We start from the raw sequence: 18,574 nt of genomic DNA, 5'->3' as shown, positions 1-18,574 counted from the left end.
GCCCCCGCCTCGCCCTCTTCCCCCGTCTCCGCCACCGCGGCCTCCAACGGCCCCTGCGCGGCTTCCCCTCAGCGCCGTCCCCTCCTCTGTGGGGGAGCAGGAGGAGAGACTTCCGAGCTAAAGGGCTCGTACCCGGGCTGGATGGAAGGGAAGAGCTTTTTGGGAGGAGTTTCCCCTGCCCTGGTTTCGCTGGGGGCCCCTCTCTCGGTTTGTTTGACAGGAGGTTCGGGGCTTTTTCTCCCGGTTGCATGAGCTTAGGTGCAGTTTGAACAGCTGGGTGCTTATCTCAGTTTTAACAGCTCTTTTAAATCTTTCAGAGTCAACCATGTTCAGATAATTTCAGACATTTCTTAGGAAGGTCTGCCATGGTTTGTGTTTTATTGTCAGTGTCATTAAAGAGCTGGGGTTCCCAACGAGGAGGGTAGAATTTTGCAGGTTGTTCAAAGTCTTGTTTTAAAAAAAATCTCTGAGGACTATATCAAGTGGAAATTACCTTTTCATGACTCAGGTAAAGCATGTAGGGAGTGGGGGAGTATAAAAATGTTGAGTACACTTGCTGATACCAACCAAGTGGATAATTTTTACAAGGATTGGAGAGAGTTCTGCCACCTCTCTGGTTAGCACTACTGATCCGGTTGTAGTAAAAAAAATCTTTATACAGTGTTTTTAGATGCTAGAGTAAGCATCTTGAGCTAGTCCTTCAGAAATAAGTCGTGATACTGGGAAGACTTTTGAAAGAGAGTTTCTACATGATCTTTACTCTCTAACAAACTTAAGACAGAGAGAAGGGTTTAAAATGATGTTTTCTTTGGTGGTTGTACAGTTGCCAGCTGAAATCAGTACTTACCTGTGTAATAAGACAGTGCATTTAACCTTCCTTTTCTTTTTTCCCCCCTTCCCCAGTGGGCGGTGAACAAATAAGTTCAATAGGACGAGGCCTCTGTGTGCTGCTGGGCATTTCTTTGGAAGATACACAAAGAGAGCTGGAGCACATGTAAGTCACATATTTATGCATTTCTGACACTGAATCAGTGATACCTGTGCAGTAGCCAGAAAAAATGAGGCGCTCCTGTTGGGAAATTCGTGTTTGCCTGTTAGTTCCTCTTCAAATTTTACCTTGAATTTCTTAGAGTTTTATCTTTATGTTCCGTTGTGGAAAATGTGTCCATTCCCTCTCTATGTGTCTTTTATCAAGAGCAGACTCAAAAAGGAAAAATCAAGGTGTTGGGTTCTTCTGATCTCCCTTTTTAAAATGTCTGTCCTTTTTACTTTATGAATTTATCCCGAAGGACTCCATCCTTCAAGGATGGGACGTACCAGAAATCTCAAACTTTTAGTTTGCACATGAGAAGTTTTGTTCTTCCAAAAGGCTGGAAGTTACTTTTCTGTAAAAGTGGATCTATTTTGGCAGCCTGTAGGGCTGGCTCTGGCTGTCTGTTCCCTGCCCACAAAATATTGTGGTTCAGCTGGCAAACGCATGCAGGAGAGAGTTCTCCAGGGGCTGCTTCTGACTCCTTCGGACTTTTCATTGTTCTAGGGCTGACCTTAGTTCTTAGGAAGGCAAAGAAGAAACAGGTAATAAAGGTAACTGATGTCAAGAAGGCTCAAGCAGTGAAGAGAGAAGGCGAGTAAGGGTGAAAACAATCCTTAAGAGATGTGGAAGAGAAAGTAGAGAGTGGGGATGTGAACTAAAGGTCACTGAAGAGCTCACATAAACATGTGAAACTGTTTATTTATGAAAATTGCAGCAAACCTAGCGGTGTTTTTATTATGACACCTTCCATTGGCGGTACTGTTTGCAACCTCAGTGTTTAACAATTGCTCAGTCATTGTTTCTTATTCCTACCTTGGTGAACATGAAAGATGCTTCTGAATATTGCAAGCGGGTGATCCATAGCGACTGTGCTCTCAGTGCCACGTTGTTTGGGTGACCGACACAGGGCAGGCAGGAAGCCAGCATCTACAAAAAAGGAATGAAAGAAATCAGCTTAACCAGGCTCTTCAACTCGTATTAAAGGAAACTTTAATAATCCTGTAAATGAAATTACAAATATCTTTATCATTAAAACACAGTAGTGATGATGATTTAAGCCTGTGTGCTGGGGCCTTCCAAGGCTTTTAACCATCCACTTTATTCAGGAGTCAATTCCATTTGTCTTTGACATGCACAAATGGGCAAGGATGGTTTTTGTGCCTGTGCCTCAGGGGGGTTGAACTTTAAAGGTCCCTTCCAACCCAAACTACTCTATGTTCTGTGATTCTATTCTATGCCCATACCAAAGTGTAAGCTTTATTTTATACTAACTGCCTCACCTCTGGTGGAGTGTAAAACGTCTGGCTGATGGCTGCAGTTGAACTGCTTTGCACTTGATACGCTCCCTTGTTTATAGATGCGGCAGATTTGTAGAAGCTAAAAGAAGAAACCAAAGACAGGAGAGTGACATGCATGCAATCTTGTTATCAATCGAAGTCCAGCCATAAACTGAGTTGCAAGTCTGCTTGCTGCTTTTCAGGATCCGTTTGTGAAAGTCTTCTTGTCCTCTCAGAGTATTCAAACCAGTCAGTTCTGCCCCCCAGATCAAAAAATCAGCCTTAATACAAATACAAAAAAGTCCCAGTCACCACTTTGCTTCTAGCTGCAGTTCTGCACTGTTCCCTGCCTTCCTTCTCTCATCGTGGCCAGCAGATCGACGGTGGTGATTCTGCCCCTCTACTCCTCTCTGGTGAGACCCCAACTTCAGTACTGCATCCAGTTCCCGAGTCCTCAGTGCAAGAAGGACATGGACCTGTTGGAGTGGGTCCAGAGGAGAGCCACAAAAATGATCAGAGGGATCACGAGAAAAGGCCGAGGGAGTTGGAGTTGTTTAGCCTGCAGAGGAGAAGGCTCCAGGGAGACTTTATTGCAGCCTTTCAGTACTTAAGGGGGTTTATAAGAGAGATAGGGACAGACTTTTTAGTCGGCTCTGTTGAGGGAGGACAATGGGTAATGGTTTTAAACTAAGAGAGGGTATATTTAGACTAAATATAAGGAAGACATATATAAGGAAAGATCATGCAGTCCCACCCCCTGCCATGGGCAGGGACACCTCCCACCAGCCCAGGTTGCACAAAGCCTCATCCAGCCTGGCCTTGAACCCCTCCAGGGATGGGGCATCCACAGCTTCTCTGGGCAACCTGGGCCACTGCCTCACCCCCCGCACAGGAAAACATTTCTTCCTAATGTCTAGTCTAAATCTACCCTCTTTCAGCTTATACCCGTCACCACTTGTCCTCTCACTACACTCCCTGATGAAGAGTGGTTCCCCATCTCTCCTGTAGGCTCCTTTAGGTACTGGAAAGCTGCTCCTGAGTCTCCTCGGAGCCTTCTCTTCTCCAGGCTGAACAACCCCAATTCTTTCAGCCTGAAAAAAATTATGATGGTAATTAATGGTCTGACAATGTTGTGTGTAAGGGCTTTCTTGGTTACAGCTCTGCCTAATGTGATGACATTCCTGTGGTTTAGGAAGGAAGGGACAAAGGGGTGTCTTGTTATGTGGAGGCAGAATGAATATTCATCTACCTTCTCTTTTACCTCATCCTGTGTGGTAGGTGTTAACTTGTACCTGTTGGTCCTACATGGAAAAATTTAGGAATTATCTTTTTCTCCTCCTAGGGTTCGAAAGATCTTGAACTTGCGAGTATTTGAAGATGAAAGTGGGAAGCACTGGTCCAAAAGTGTGATGGATAAACAGTATGAAGTGTTGTGTGTGAGCCAATTTACTCTCCAGTGCATCCTGAAAGGAAACAAGCCTGACTACCACATGGCAATGCCCACAGAGCAAGCGGAGTGTTTTTATAACAACTTCCTAGAGCAGCTAAGAAAAGCCTACAAGCCAGAGCTTATTAAAGGTAAGGGCAAAAGGCTGGTAAGGTCCTTGATGTGGCTTGTGTTCTTCCCTGATTGGATTGCTACTTTCTTTATTCTGCGATTTTCTATCTGTGTTGACTCTGCACTTTTCTGCTTTTCACTAGCAGCCCGGCAGGGTGGATCACTCCAGTCTTCCTCTAGCCAAGCAGCTTCCTGGCGTTCCTCAGAATAGTTTGATGTGTAGATGTTCTTGTGGTGTTACTGGCTGTACAACATAAGCAATGCCTGACAACATAACCCAGAGGGGCTGCAGCCGGGAGAACATCCTCTGAGGTCAGACTCCCTCAGGGCCTGGATGTTTTGTGCTGTGTAGCGCGCTGAACCCAGGAGGAGCATTTTTTCTGAGGCATGTGTGGTTAGTCAGTCTCGAAGGTGTCACCAGTGTGTGGTGGACAGCATAGCTCCATCTATCACTTGAGTTTTACGTTCTGTTAAATGGTAATGTTGACAGCAGGAGGTGTAACGTGCTACTTGAGAACGGCGTTTGATTTAGACTATCTTTTCTCAACTCTATGTCATGTATGCAACAGTTTTCTCTTTACCAGAAAATGCCTGGCTTCCCTTTGTGTTTGTGCTCTATCCACCCTTAATCTCTTCTGTTTGTTTCTCTGTTTGCTTTCTGGCCATTTTCATATTTAGACTTGAATTTTTGGTACACTTGCCCAGAAGAAAAGTATCTAGAACAGACGTTTTAAAATGGGGGCTATGAATAGATAATGGTCAGCCTTGCTTTCCTTATGAGAAAAAAAGACAGAAAATGGGTAGCTGAGGAAAGATTTAGAGGCTAATCTCCATATGGACAGTAGATGAAGGTAATTATCCCAGTACTTTCTGAGGAGACGCAGTGAAATCATAGAATCATCGAATCATTAAGGTTGGAAAAGACCTCAAGGATCATCAAATCCAACTGTCAACCCAACACCACCCAACCCACTAACCCATGTCCCTAATTCCTCTCTCTTTGTATTTCAGTGGTTTTGTACTATTTGCTAGAGCAGTATGCAAGTGTCTGCAAACATTCCCAAAATAAGCTTGAGCTCACACAGTGACTGAAGATTTCCTTCCCAGCCTTGCCACAGGACGTGTGGCAGAGGTGGATGTCAGATGTTCCTCAGGATGTCCCTAGTGAAGCATGTTACCTCCAAAACTCATTGCTTTTTTATTACATTGTTGTCACTGAACAGTGATTTAAAAACCCACAAAAGGTCGTATGGTCATTGGTATAATTCTTTAGAAATCTTACAGATGTGTGACATTGCTCCCACAAATTGGAGAGGCTGAGAGACAAAGTCTGAAGGAAGCAGGGGTCTCATGGAGCAGATTATTCAGAACGACTATGCAGAAAGAAACTGCATCAGCAATAGTGTGGCCAGCAGGACTAGGGCAGGGATTGTGCCCCTGTACTCGGCCCTGGTGAGGCCGCACCTTGAATCCTGGGGTCAGTTTTGGGCCCCTCCCCACAAGAAGGACATTGAGGGGCTGGAGCAGGTTCAGAGAAGGGCAACGGAGCTGGGGAAGGGGCTGGAGCACAGGGCTGATGAATGCATAAAATGTCCATCTTGTGTCAGCTTTCCAGTAGCTTGATATATTCTTCTGACCAATGTTTGCTGATGGTAAGGAATGCATTTCTGATACCCATTCCCCACGTGTTTCAGTCCGTAACATAGAAAACTTCTGTTCTACGGAATTCAGATAGTGCTTTTTGAATCTTTATCTTTGTTGAGCTATGGCTAAGTTAGGACCCATTCCTGTGCCTCTGAAACTGGTAACAGAAATTCCTGGGAAGTAATTAGGAGTAAGATTTGCTCTGGTAAGATTTGATCGAGTTGGACCCTTATGTCCTGGTACACTAAAAGCAAGTGTGGACTTTCTTCTTTCACTTATTTGAAGTGTGGAGAATTTGATATATCTCTGTATGTCTGTATCTTTATTCTTGGGCTTTGGAAAATGTTTTGTGTCTGAAATACTTTCAATCAGTTTATATTTTGACAGCAGCTTTTTCAACTGCTCTTTCAGTGAACAACAGTTATACACCTGAAATGAATAGCCACTGCTGTTTGCCAACGCTTCCTGCAAAAAGAGCTTAACTTTTTCTTTTTTTTTTTAATTCAGAAAGCATAGATTTAGAAACCCAACAGTGATTTAGATTTAGCAACCCTGTGCTATTGTGTCAGATAACACATGCATTCAGAACTGCTGGCGGCACTGGAACCACCTGTTAATTTATGATTTTGCTTTCTTTTTAGACTGTGCCAGTCTATGTTGTGCTGCATCCGAGTCTGTTAGACTCTTATGATCGAAGTTTCTATTGTGCCAATTGCTTTGTCAATGTGTTTTTGTTTGTTTGCTTGTTTTAGCTATTTTTATTTTTGTGTGAGCAAAGTTTCTGAAGCTTGGTGGTTTCGTGGGTAGTAGGCTAAGTCCTGTGGTTGCGTCAGCAGATTTTACAATTTCCCTCAGCTGAGGCAGTAAGAACACAAAGCCTTTACACGCTGGCAGGCCCTATATGAGGAGGACTGCTTGAGTGTAAGTATAACTTTGTGAAATTGTAATACCTGGGCTGTGATTTAGCGTGGCACGCAAACATGCTGAATTCTGCCCTGAAAAAGTTGTAAGGAAATTGGAACCTGACTTGTTGGGGGCTGTCCGATATGCTGCTGTGTTACAATGACATTCCTGATTTCAGAAGTGTATTCCTGTGAAGTAGGCAGGGTTGAGGGAGTGGACACTGTCTTTTTTTGCCAAAGTCTGACAAAGAATAGCCTAGGTTGCCATTCTAGGGGAATGTAGAAGTTACTGTAGCAACTTGGGACTGAGCTGTACACCCGTGCTCCTGTTCTGAGGTATTCAATGTCAAATGCTTCAGAATAGGCTTGGAGTCTTCTTTCTTTTGCCCATATATAAGATTTCTTCAAAAGATCAACTAGTTAGCTGGGCTGGATTCCCAGGCTTAGCTGTTACGTCCTTTAAAATTTTGTCTCCTGCCTGTGAGAACTGAGTCCTGCCCATGCTAAACTGTAAGCACCTTGATTATCCGTAGTTTCTTTGTTTTGTATTTAGCTGTGTATTTATGGTCTCTGAATGTCAGACCTCAGAGCTGAGTGCATGCAGATGGTGTTTTTCTTAGTAGCTTTCTGCAGTTTGTTGATTGGCTGACCTTTTATGTTTTGTCATTTTTTTCTTTATAGTAGCAAATTTGAGAAAGATTTTGGTATGTGTTGTCCTTTCAAGAGCCCTCAGCTCTTTTTGTCTTTCTCCTTTACAGATGGCAAGTTTGGTGCCTACATGCAGGTACACATCCAGAATGATGGTCCTGTAACAATAGAGTTGGAGTCCCCAGCTGCCACTGTCGACCCTAAACAGGTAAGTGAGCCAGAGCATCTGCCTGGAAAGGGTGGATGTATAGTCTGTGCCTCCTCTGCGAATTTATAGCATTCCTGTTATAAATTTCCTTAGGCATGAGGACCTTGTGCTTCCTGTGCAGCCTCTGAAAAGCTAAATAATTGCATTGTTTTCTTCAGTTCCCTGGTCTGTTGATAGCTGCCTGCTGTCCTGGTAAAAGTCGTGCGTGTGTAATACAAAACAACTTTTTACAGTTTATTCTTCCTAATAATTAAAGCTGCCATTTAATCATGAGTCATTAACTATGTTTTTAATATGTCTGGACTCCCCCCACCCTTTTTTTTTTTTAGTGAAATTTCTTAACATTTAGAGACATTTGTATGTGGGTGGCTGGATGGAACAATTAACTGCAGAGCTCCCTCTTTCTCAGAAACAAGAGAACAGCCAATCTAAGTCCTGAATTCAGGAAATTTCAGAAATTTCAGAAATGTTGCGTCTGGAGCGGAGAGGAGACTTAGCTCTGCTGAGGAACAGCACAGGTTAAGCTGAAAACCAAACACGGTGATGAGGTTTTCTCGTTCTCTAAACACAACAGTGACCAACTTTTCCAGGCTGAAAGAGAAGGGGGAGGGAGTGTTATTCCCAGCTGTGTTCTAGCGAGGCCACACCAACCCTATTTGCTGAACAGTTCACTTAACCTTCTTAAAATTGTTATTCCAATTTATAAGAAGGGCTTGAGGGAAGACCCAGGAAACTACAGATCTGTTAGTCTAATCTCAGTACCTGGAAAAATTATGGAGTAGATCATACTGAGTGCTATTGAAAGGCATTTAAAGGCCAATGCAGTCATCAGGTGCAGTCAATATTGGGTTCATGAAGGGAACGTCATGTCTAACTGATTTGATACCCTTCTGTGATAAAGTCACTCGCATAGTGGAGGAAGGGAAGGCAGTGGATGTAGTTTTTCTGGATTGTTGTAAGACTTTTGACACTGTCCCTCACAACGTTCTTCTGGACAAGTTGTCTAACTGTGAGATGAGCAGGTATGCAGTGAGCTGGGTGAAGAACGGGCTGAAGGGCAGAGCTCAAAGGGTTGTAGTGAATGGGGCTACATCTGGCTGGCAACCGGTCACCAGCGGTGTTCCTCAGGGCTCAGTCCTGGGGCCTGTTCTGTTCAATGCACTCATCAGTGATCTGGATGCAGGAGTTGAATGCGCCATTAGTACATTTGCTGCTGATACTAAACTAGGAGGTGCTGTTGGTTCTCTCGAGGGACAAGAGGCCTTGCAGAGGGATCTGGATACATGGCAATCATCAGTAACATGAATTTTAACAAGAACAAATGGCAGATTCTGCACCTGAGATGAACTAACGCTGGATTTGTATAAGTTGGGAAAGGAGTGGCTGGAGAGCCAGCCTGCAGAAAGGGATCTGGGGGTGCTGGTTGAGAGCAGGCTCGATATGAGTCAGCAGTGTGCCCTGGCAGCCAGGACAGCAGACAGCAAACCACATCCTGGGCTGCATGAAACACAGCATCACCAGCCGGTCAGCAGAGGCAATTATCCTGCTGTATGTAGTGTTGGTGCAGCCTCACCTTTTGAGTACTGTGTGCAGTTCTGGGCCCCACAATTTCAGAAGGATGTGAAGGTCCTTGAGTGCATCCAGAGGAGGGCAACACAGCTGGTGAAAGGGCTGGAAGGAATGTCCTGTGTGGAGCTGCTGAGGACTCTGGGTTTGTCTAGTTTGGAGAAAAGGAGGCTGAGGGGCGACCTCATTGCTCTCGACAGCTTCCTGAGGGGGAGTGGAGAGGGAGGTGCTGAGCTCTTCTCCCTGGTACCCAGTGACAGGACGCATGGGAATGGTTAAAAGCTGTATCAGGGGAGGTTCAAACTTGACATAAGGAAATATTTCTTTACCAAGAGGATGATGAAACACTGGAACAAGCTTCCTAGAGAGGTGGTGTTTAATAACATGATTTAACTTTGGGTCAGCCCTCAAGTCTTCAGGCAGTTGGACTAGATGATTGTTGTAGGTCCCTTACAACTGGAACTAAATCATTCTATTCTATTCTATTCTATTCTGTTCTAATCTTTCCAGCCCTGGGTTGCCCCAAATACAGTGATCCTACCAAGTTGATGAGGAAGACAAAGTCACTTTACTGATAGGGTCTGTCCTTGAGTCACCATGCAACCATCACTCTTCTGAATTAAAAATCAGACATTTGGGTTTTTCAGGCAGCTGTGTATGTTTATACCTTAAGGCCTGCTTAGAGGTTCTGTGATAACTGCAGTGCAACTGGTGGCTCTAATTGGTGGAAATTCTGCATATCTCAAAATATTGTACTAAAGGCATTTGGAGCCTAATGGGAAAAGAGCATGGGAGAGCCTAAAGAAGCATCTCTTGTTGACGTAAATAGCTAAGGTAGCTTGGAGTCAGGTTCTTTTTACCTCCAAATTCTGTTCTGTATATTTTTGTGACATTTTAACCCCTGAAAGAACTGCATCTGCTGCTGGCCTTTCTTTCTCTACCCTCACAGCTTTAGCACAAAGAGTTCTCAGTCCAAACCGTGCATAATTAGCAGCAGGAGCTCTGTCTTTGGAGTGAGGAATGATTGTAGATGTAAGCACTCCCGTCCCCATTTGGAGGAATTGAGGTGCTGCCTGATTTGCCTGAGGAACAGTCTGCAGAAAGCTAGGTGGCAGAAAAATGGAGTACCTTGCTGTCCCCTTTGAACTGTGCATTAACTCTCAAGAGAGTTGTGGCCCACTGCTTTCAGGTGCCGTGTTTATAGTAGATAGCCTTGTTAAGGCTGAGGTTTAGTTGTGTACTTGTGGCAGTATCAGTTCTCTGCTTTTGCCCCTCTGGCTCATCGTGGAATAGGAAAGGACATGTTGCCTCCATGCCACCAAGCAATGTTTGCTGCACAAGTTCTCCATGCTCTTGCATGGCTCTGTCTCATGGCTCTGTTTGAAAAGCAGCATTTAGTGTTGCCTGCAGTTGAGGGCATTAGCAGCAGTATGGATGGTAACATCGTGTCCTACTGCCTGTGACCGAAATGGAACTTTATGGTGCCTTGGTCTGTAGGGCAAAACTGGTGACCAATCTTTTTAGCTCAAGCAGTCAGTGGGAATCACTGGAGTAAGGATAGGTGAATCACTGAAAGATGACATGATGCAGTTTCTGACTGAAGTGGAGAGCACTGAGAGCTTTTACCCCTGCTGTGCCGTGTATAAGTGTAAAGTAACCCAAGAGGAATCACCAGGGCGTGCAGGATTCTGTAAGGTTCTGTCTCTTTCTTGGGAAACATTGACTTCTTTATGGATTTTCCCCTCACAGTTCAAGGCTGCCTGCTTTTCTCGTCTGACACCACCTTCCTGGTGGCCACAACATGGGCTGAAGACTGGGAAGGATGCTGGTTTTCAAACTTTCTCTGGCATGAAATCTTTGTTTAACGTGAATGTCTGATTTTGCTTCAGTCTCGCTTGCTGATTGCCTTCCTTTCCTCTTTAAACCTCATTTCATCAGCAAAGATGGGGCTTCTTGTGCAGGGTGTGCTTAGAGCACTGTCAGTTGTCCTAAGGTAAGGTTACACCAAGTATCTTCTTACTGAGTCTGTGCCTGGACCCTCTGAAAAGGAGGACGGAGTCCTTGTATGGGCTGTCTGAGTGGGTACCGGACAATCCACATATGAGAAGAGGAGTAACGTAAGTTTACTTGCCTTCCTTCTGCGATGTGTTGCCCACACACATTTCACGAGCCACCCTGAGTTCCAGCTCGTTGTAAGTCCTGATGTGTGGGTTCTTGTTTGTCACAGAAATGGATGAGCTCTTACAGTGGCACAGACACTGATAAAGCCTGCCAGCCATGTGTGCTTGGGATGCACAAAGAATTTGATCTATGCCACGTTTCGAAGAACCACATTAACTAGAAAATTGGCAGCTCTTGTAACTTCCTGGAGATCTTTTCTAGCTCATACTGGGATGTTAGTACACGCTGTCGGAGGCACTGCTGTTCCGGAGACTCTAAAGCATTGTTTCCCAATATTGTTTGACATGTGTGCCCTCATCTCTCACCCATTGTACGAGGCATGTGATGAGAAAGAACCAATTTAAATTTGTAGTTCTCTTTCCTCTTCCCTGCCTGTTGCTTTTTTTTTTTTTTTTTTTTTTTTTTTTTCTGTCATGCAGTCTGTTGATTTGCTTGTAGCATGGGAACTGAGGCTTAGAGCTGGGGTGGTTTTTATCTTTTTGCTTTCTGCTTTAGCAAGAAGAGATAAATAAACCATCCAGCAATGTTTAAGGTGATGTTAACAAAAAGAGATTAGACAATTAATTGCTGATTAATAGCTCTTTTATGTCATAGGATGTGACAGTGAAATACCTCTTTTTTTTTTAGTGATTGTCTGTGGTTGCAATTGGTAATCCAATCTTTATAATTCCTTAGCAATTTAATTAGTAATTAGTAGTTAATCCAAATGTATTTTTGTATTCCTTGTGCTAGAGAAGTATAAATCATTTACAGAATAAAAAAAAATTAAAAAAAAGTATGTCCTCATACAACAAATATATGTGTGTGTGTGTATATAAAATCTGTGTGTATATATATAAATACAAGAAAGAGAATATTCTAGGGGTTTGTGAAACCCTAGTAAGCAGGGGAGGCTACTACAGTTTAATTGGTTGTGAAGTGTTCAGTTCTGCTATGGTCTGATGTAATAATAACCAAATTATTTGAAAGTGTGAAGTAAATCAGAAGATTCTTACACCAGCAGTAGTTAGTGGTTGCTGGGCCTTTTCTGAAGACTTGTGTTTTGTTTTTTTTTTTTTTTTAATTTTGGACATTTGAATGGAATAATAGAAAAAATATTTGGCATTTAATTGAGCTCCTAAGGCGCTTTTTTTGTTAAGCCTGATGTACAAGCAATTTTGCTTGAAAGGCAAAATAAAGCCACAAATTAGAAACTGGATAAGAAATGTGAAAAGAAAAAGGCATAAAACGGGAGAAGGTCAGTGTAGACAAGTGGTGATTCTCTTCTGAGTTCAGTAATAGTGACTACCTTTCCTACATAGTTTTTGAGAGTGAGGGGAGATCAAGTATTTCTCTTCACTCTTGGCTATGATGCAGAAAGCAAAAGGATTTTCCTAATGTTCTAGTACAAATCACAAGCGTAGTTTCCAGCCTTAACCGGTGGAGCAATTTTGGATCGTTCCTTCTGGATTTACGTGCAACCCTTTGGGTAATTCCAGAGGTCAGCACTAAGAGTTTAGCAAATTTCTGTGCTGTCTTGGTGAAGTTTGTTGTGATCGTTGCTGAAATTAGGTTAGCTGTGCCTAGAATGCTTTGTATGTTTCGATCCTTTTCTGGGGAAGGTTAGGGAGATGTACTTCGTATTTTGTTGTAGGAATTTGTAGCTAGTAGAAGCAGCCAGACAGAAATGGAACAGGAAGAGGTGTTAGAGGGTGTCTGGGGAGGTGACATGGTGACAACTAAAAAAAAAACCAACCCCTTGAACTTTGAAAGCACTATGGATAATTATGGAATTCAGATGGGAAATATTCTGTGCATTTTTGTTTCTTCTGTGAGGAGAAGTGGCGTAGCAGTGTCAGTGTTGAATGCATATATTCTCCTTAGATGCTGAACTGAGCTCTGTGGGCCCTGCCAGAAGGACGTGAACTATGTTGTATTTTAAACCGCAGTTTGGAGCTGGACACTGTCGTGGGAGGTGTAACGATGAAGGCATTGGGAGTAGATCTTTGTCGCTGCACCTGTCTGTATCGGGGCTGTAAAGCAGCACACACACGCTTGGTCAAGATGAAGAGTGAAGGATAATGTAATGTGCCTGGGAAATGTTAGTGTTTTGTATTTGCAAAAATAAAACCCAACTACATAGACACCATGGGAGTACCATTAATTAAGGTCGAGTACCTTTAATTTTAAGGGCTCACAAACTTCTGTTTCCCTTCCTGCAGATGCACTCAGATTCTCAATTACCTTTAACATTCCTGTGCTGTGTATAGAGGCTTGTTGGCAGAAGAGTAGTGTGCACGTTGTCAGACATGATTTAAAATATTGTGGGTATCATACCCAACATGTTTGTTACTCTGTGCACGACGTGAGGACTCGATCGTGCTAGACAAACAGAGACATTGTACTCTGTTGTTTCACATAGTAAAAATAAACTGGTTTTAGTTTTGAAAAAACCAACTAACAATGTTCTGTGTTAGGCTAGAAGTCCATGTGTGCAGCTGTTCAAGGGGGGCGTGTGTATGTGGGATAATGTACAAGGGAATGCTGTGCTGTCCCAAGGCACTACAGTCTGAGCTCTTAGCTCTTACTGCTTTGGAGCTCAGATTTACGTCTTTGTATGCAGCATCCGTGAGTCCGTCTAATTCATTATCAACACACGTAATGTAGCTTATTTTATTCTATGAAGATTTCACCTCAGAAGAGATCAAGCGTACGCTTTATCTTGGGGAAATTTTGGAAGCAGTAGAGAAAATCACTAGATTACAGAATTTATCCAAACGGACAAACTGCACAAAATGGAGTGATTTAAGTAGCCATCAATATGTAGTGTCCCAAAACTTATTGCAATGTGCTTCTCTGAAAAATGAGAAAGAGATGCAGAAGTGACAGCTGTGTATGACTTAGTTTGACTCTTAGTAGAATTGCAAGACTTTTTAGTGAGAGGTGGCAAGGCAGTGTTAGCCAAGGGTTTTGTCCAAGCTGATTTGAAAAGGTTATTCTATATCCTAGGTGATGCTAAGGTTCATATTTCTTTCTCTGGATAAAAAATAAAATAAATTTATTCTTGTGTGCTGGATGGCTGAACTTGGGATACCCCTGTTGTCAGCAACTTTGAAACTACAAAACTGCCACTTAAGACTCAAAACAGAAGAGGAGTTTGTTGGAATCCGGCTCCCCCTTTTGGTTCTTATGTTTTATTCTTTTCCACATTTTCAGATCATTTTGGGAGGTGAAAGAACCCTGGAAAGCAGAGGGATAGTCCTTTGAATATGTGCACTTCTTTTTTATACTCAGGGTGATCATGTTAGTGTATGATGATAATTCACTGTCTTCTCCAAATTTCTGAAAATCTAAGCCTTGGGCTTTTTTTTTTCTTTTCTGTTTTATTGATATGTTTATTGGTGTTGTGAATCTGAGTTGCAAGTTTTATACAAATACTCACATCTATGGTTTTTTAGAAATAGTCTTTTGAAATTATTTTATTCCATGAAGTCTTTTCTCACTTTCCTTATCTTGTGAATAGCTGACAAAACTTGAAAAACAGCAACAAAGAAAAGAGAAGACCAGAACCAAGGTGCCCTCTGAGTCAAGCAGAGAAAGAAATGCCCCCCGTAACAAGGATGACCCCAGCGCAAGCAGTGGAGCAGAAGGAGATGTGTCTTCGGAAAGAGAGCCTTAGCTCCTCCAAAGCAGGCCTCAGGTTTGGCTTTTCTACTCCTCCGTAAAGCTGTGTCCTCCTGCTTGGTAGTCTCTAACCCTCGGTGTGCTACTGAAGCAGCACATGCAGAGAGTTGTATTAGAAGTGCTGAAATGTGAAATTCTGATCATCTTGCAGGTGGGTAGCCTCTGCTTCCATCTGCAGCCGTCACACCAGAATGGAGGAGTAGGTGAAAACCTCTTCCCAGCTGTGTGCTTGGCTGGACGTGTGTATCTGTGAGCCTGGCCCAGCACGACTGTTCCTAGGTTGACTCAGGAAATCTCAAATTTTGGTCTCTCCAGCAGTCACTTAACTCGGAATCCAGCTTTGTATTCTTCAGAGCAGAGATTCATGGTTGTGTTTCTCTCTCTGTCTTTACCTAGCAGGCAGGTCGCTCTGGAACAGCCTCCACCATTTGTAATACCCCAATAACACGTAGTCCCCAGGAATGGAAGTGGAAAACATCTCAGAAGTTGGAGCCAGGCCAGAACTGCAACTTCCTATCATGGTTCCTACTCCTCCCTCTTCAGTTTGTTCTTTCCCAGGATGACTTGATAACAGGCTATTTCATGTACATTCACCACCTAATGAGAACGTTAGGCTAGGCACTGAGAGCCAGACTTACTGCTTGAATTCAGGATGAGAACTGGGATTTTCTCTCCCTTCAGGCACTTGACCTGCGGGACGTGCCTGGACAGGAGTGAATGGAATTAGGCTGAATATAGACCTGGATCCTTTGTCATGGCTTAGGGCTGTTTTTTTTCCCTGGCCTCATGGAGAGCACCTTCAAGCCTGGTGTGAAATGGTTCTGTTCATTAGTTGGGTTGCAGTCAAAAGTGGATTGTCATATCACACAACAGCTGGAATCACATGAGTTCTGCTCTCTTCAGCTTTATGCTCAGTGCACCGACCTGTTTTAATACTGGAGATGAACAGGCACATTGGGAAGGAGAAAATGAAGTGAGGGTGTACTGTTTCTCAGCACCTATTGGCTTTGCTGCTGTGCTAAAGGAAGAGGGGGTTTCCCCCACTGTTTCTGGGTTGTGTGTTGAAATAAGAACACTTTAGAGAGCAGGAGTTTGCAAGCCTTCTAGAGTGCTTTGGTCAGTCTGACCTTTCCAATAATATTTGAAATTTTGAGGAGCTGAATATTTCTAACATGTATATGCTGATAACCTAACATTTATGCTGATAACCTAGCATTAATTTTCATGCTGTGACAATAAGTAAAGATACTTTTCTCTGTGGAATTTGAAGGAATCCTGCTGTATTTCTACTCTACCTATAGTAATGTTCCTGTTTGTTTGCCTTCCAGTTTCTCGTACAAAAGCTACACTGGATTCGTGAAGAGAGACCCAGCGTTCACCTCAGCACCACTCTTCAATGACTTTGGAAAAGAATGGAAAATGGGAAAACAGAACGAAGACATTAGAAACCTATATCATTCTGTATTGAAACAACCAAAGCAATGCTATCATATTCAGTTGTTACTGTGTAGTGTCAGTAGTAAAAAGGACTCGTAACATTTCTGTGTATGTGTTTTCACATGACTGCTGAATAAAGGGGGGCTGTAGGCAGATTGTAGCAGAACATTCACTCTCAGTACATGAGCTCCATTTCAAAGATAAATCAGGGTTTTTCTTTAAACTTACACTTGAATTCTGGAAATTATCCAAGCAGGCTTGTATTTTGAGTCTCACTCTATGGTGTCATGTGCTACCTGTTTCCATGGCAGCGTGTAGATCTGTGTATATTTTGGTATATTGCTCAGCTGCCACATAACACACTGAGTTAGGCAGTCCAGTCTCTCTGCATGGATTAAGTTATTCAAAGGAAGGATCAGCTAGCTGCTAGTTGTTTATCATGTGGCACACATCTGTCTTGTAAACTTTTTTAAAAACAAAAAAGACTTTATTAAACAAATGATGCTAGCTGAGCGCCTGTTTTTGTTTGTGTGTTGCACTCCCTAGGATATGGTGATGTGTGTGAAAATGTGAGTGACACAGAGCAAAACGTACAAGCCAAGGAACTGGTATCCCCTATGCACTCATGATTACTAATGTAATCTCTGCTTTGGAAGCCAGGCTGCTGTCCTGAAATCTTTGCTCAATACACCTAAGTCCTCCAGTTACTCTGTGGTGGGCATCAAAATGCAGCAGCAGCTGCTCCAGGTGCTGCATCATGTGCCTGCTGACATTTCTGTCAGATTCATCAGAGGCAGAACAGCATTTGGAAGCTGCCGGCAAACGAGCTGAGAAGCACCAGCGAAACTGCTCTCCTGTGGGTGTTAAAGCCAGGGAGGTTTCAGGGGAGAGGAAAGGTTGCAAATCATTACACCTTTGACTTCTTCCAGATGATGGTTGTTCTTAATCCAAATGCATCTTTACAATGGTGCAGAGTGTGCAACCACTGCGGGGTTTTGCTTTTGGTTTTTAAACTTTTCCCTTGTAGCTTTTTTTTGCTTGGAACTGCTTGTTTCGTAAAGTATCAGTCAAACCAAGACAGGAGAGTTTCAGAACTGCACCCTGATGTGGCCTTTTAAAGGACATGAAGCTTAAGTCAAGATTTGGCAAGCCACACACCTAGCATTTAAACAGAACCGTTGAGTGGCCAGGATGGGTTGAAATGTTACGCTTAGTCTTGCCTTTAATAATGACATGATTTTTCACCTGGCCGTTCCATGCTGTTTAGCTTGCCTGAAGTCACAGCCTTGTCACAGGCAGTGCGTTTTCGCCTCCAGGTAGGTGTGTTGTGCCTTGTCCTTTCAGAGTCTCCCTCATCTGGTGTCAGATTAGTGCTTAATTGGCTGCAAAGGGCAAATTCAGTCCAGAAGGTAGTGGGTGCCTACCTCTCAGGTGTTGATGGGGCTGTTAACCAACCAACCCTCAGCCAGATCTCACCTAACTTAAGTGTCCTGCTTGCTCCAGCATATTTGAAATCTGGTCTTCTGCTTTGCAACTTGTTTTTCAGAAGGTAAGGGCATAAAGAAAGTCCCACAGCCTCTTTGCATCCTAAAAGGTGAGCTGGTAGAATCTAAACTAGTAAAGGTTGAAAAGAAAAAGTAATATAAATATGTCTTGTGGGAGGCAGGAGTGGTAGTACAGCAAGAAGAGTTGCAGACGTGCGTGTGCTGTGATGTCATTGGCATCACCGAGACGTGGTGGGATGGCTCTCGTGACTGGAGTGCAGGAATAGATGGGTATAAACTCTTCAGGAAAGACAGGCAGGGGAGAAGGGGAGGGGGTGTTGCCCTCTATGGCAGAGACCAGCTGGAGGGCACGGAGCTCCACCTGGGGCTGGGTGAGGAGCTGCCAGAGAGCTTGTGGGTCAGGGTTAGAGGGAAGGCAGGGGAAGGAGATGTTGTAGTGGGGATCTGCTCCAGGCTGCCTGACCAGGAAGAGTGAGTGGATGAGGCCCTCTATGAACAGATAGAAACAGCTTCATGTTTGCAAGCTATGGTCCTCCTGGGGGACTTCAACCACCCTGCTAGCTGCTGGCAGGACAACACAGCAGGGCACCAGCAATCGAAGAGGTTCCTGGAATGCATTGATGACAACTTCCTCATCCAAGTGTTACAGGAACTGACAAGAAAAGGTGCTATGCTGGACCTTGTCCTTACCAACAAGGAGGGGATGGTGGGTAATGTGAAGCTCAAGGGCAGCCTTGGCTGTAGGGACCACAAAATTGTTGAGTTCAAGATCCTTAGGGGGTCAAAGAGGGTGTACAGCAAAGTCACTACTCTGGACTTCAAGAGGGTGGTGAGGCAGTGGCCCAGGTTGCCCAGAGAAGCTGTGGATGCCCCATCCCTGGAGGGGTTCGAGGCCAGGCTGGATGAGGCTTTGGGCAACCTGGGCTGGTGGGAGGTGTCCCTGCCCATGGCA

General features: G+C 43.7%; 1 protein-coding gene across 1 annotated transcript; it reads left to right on the top strand.

The window, feature by feature from the left end:
- Positions 1–903: 903 nt before the first annotated feature.
- DTD1 (D-tyrosyl-tRNA deacylase 1) lies at positions 904–16,629 on the top strand (the record flags this gene model as incomplete). Its single annotated transcript, XM_010084706.1, has 5 exons — positions 904–994; positions 3,653–3,888; positions 7,173–7,270; positions 14,520–14,696; positions 16,009–16,629. Coding segments are annotated over 4 exons (581 nt in total), but the record flags the coding sequence as incomplete, so codon positions are not given.
- Positions 16,630–18,574: the final 1,945 nt, after the last annotated feature.

This window comes from Pterocles gutturalis, unplaced genomic scaffold (assembly GCF_000699245.1).
Source record: "Pterocles gutturalis isolate BGI_N339 unplaced genomic scaffold, ASM69924v1 scaffold8975, whole genome shotgun sequence".
Lineage (NCBI taxonomy): Eukaryota > Metazoa > Chordata > Aves > Pterocliformes > Pteroclidae > Pterocles > Pterocles gutturalis.
Note: the sequence above shows the minus strand (reverse complement) of the source record. Positions and strands in the feature narration are given on the sequence as shown.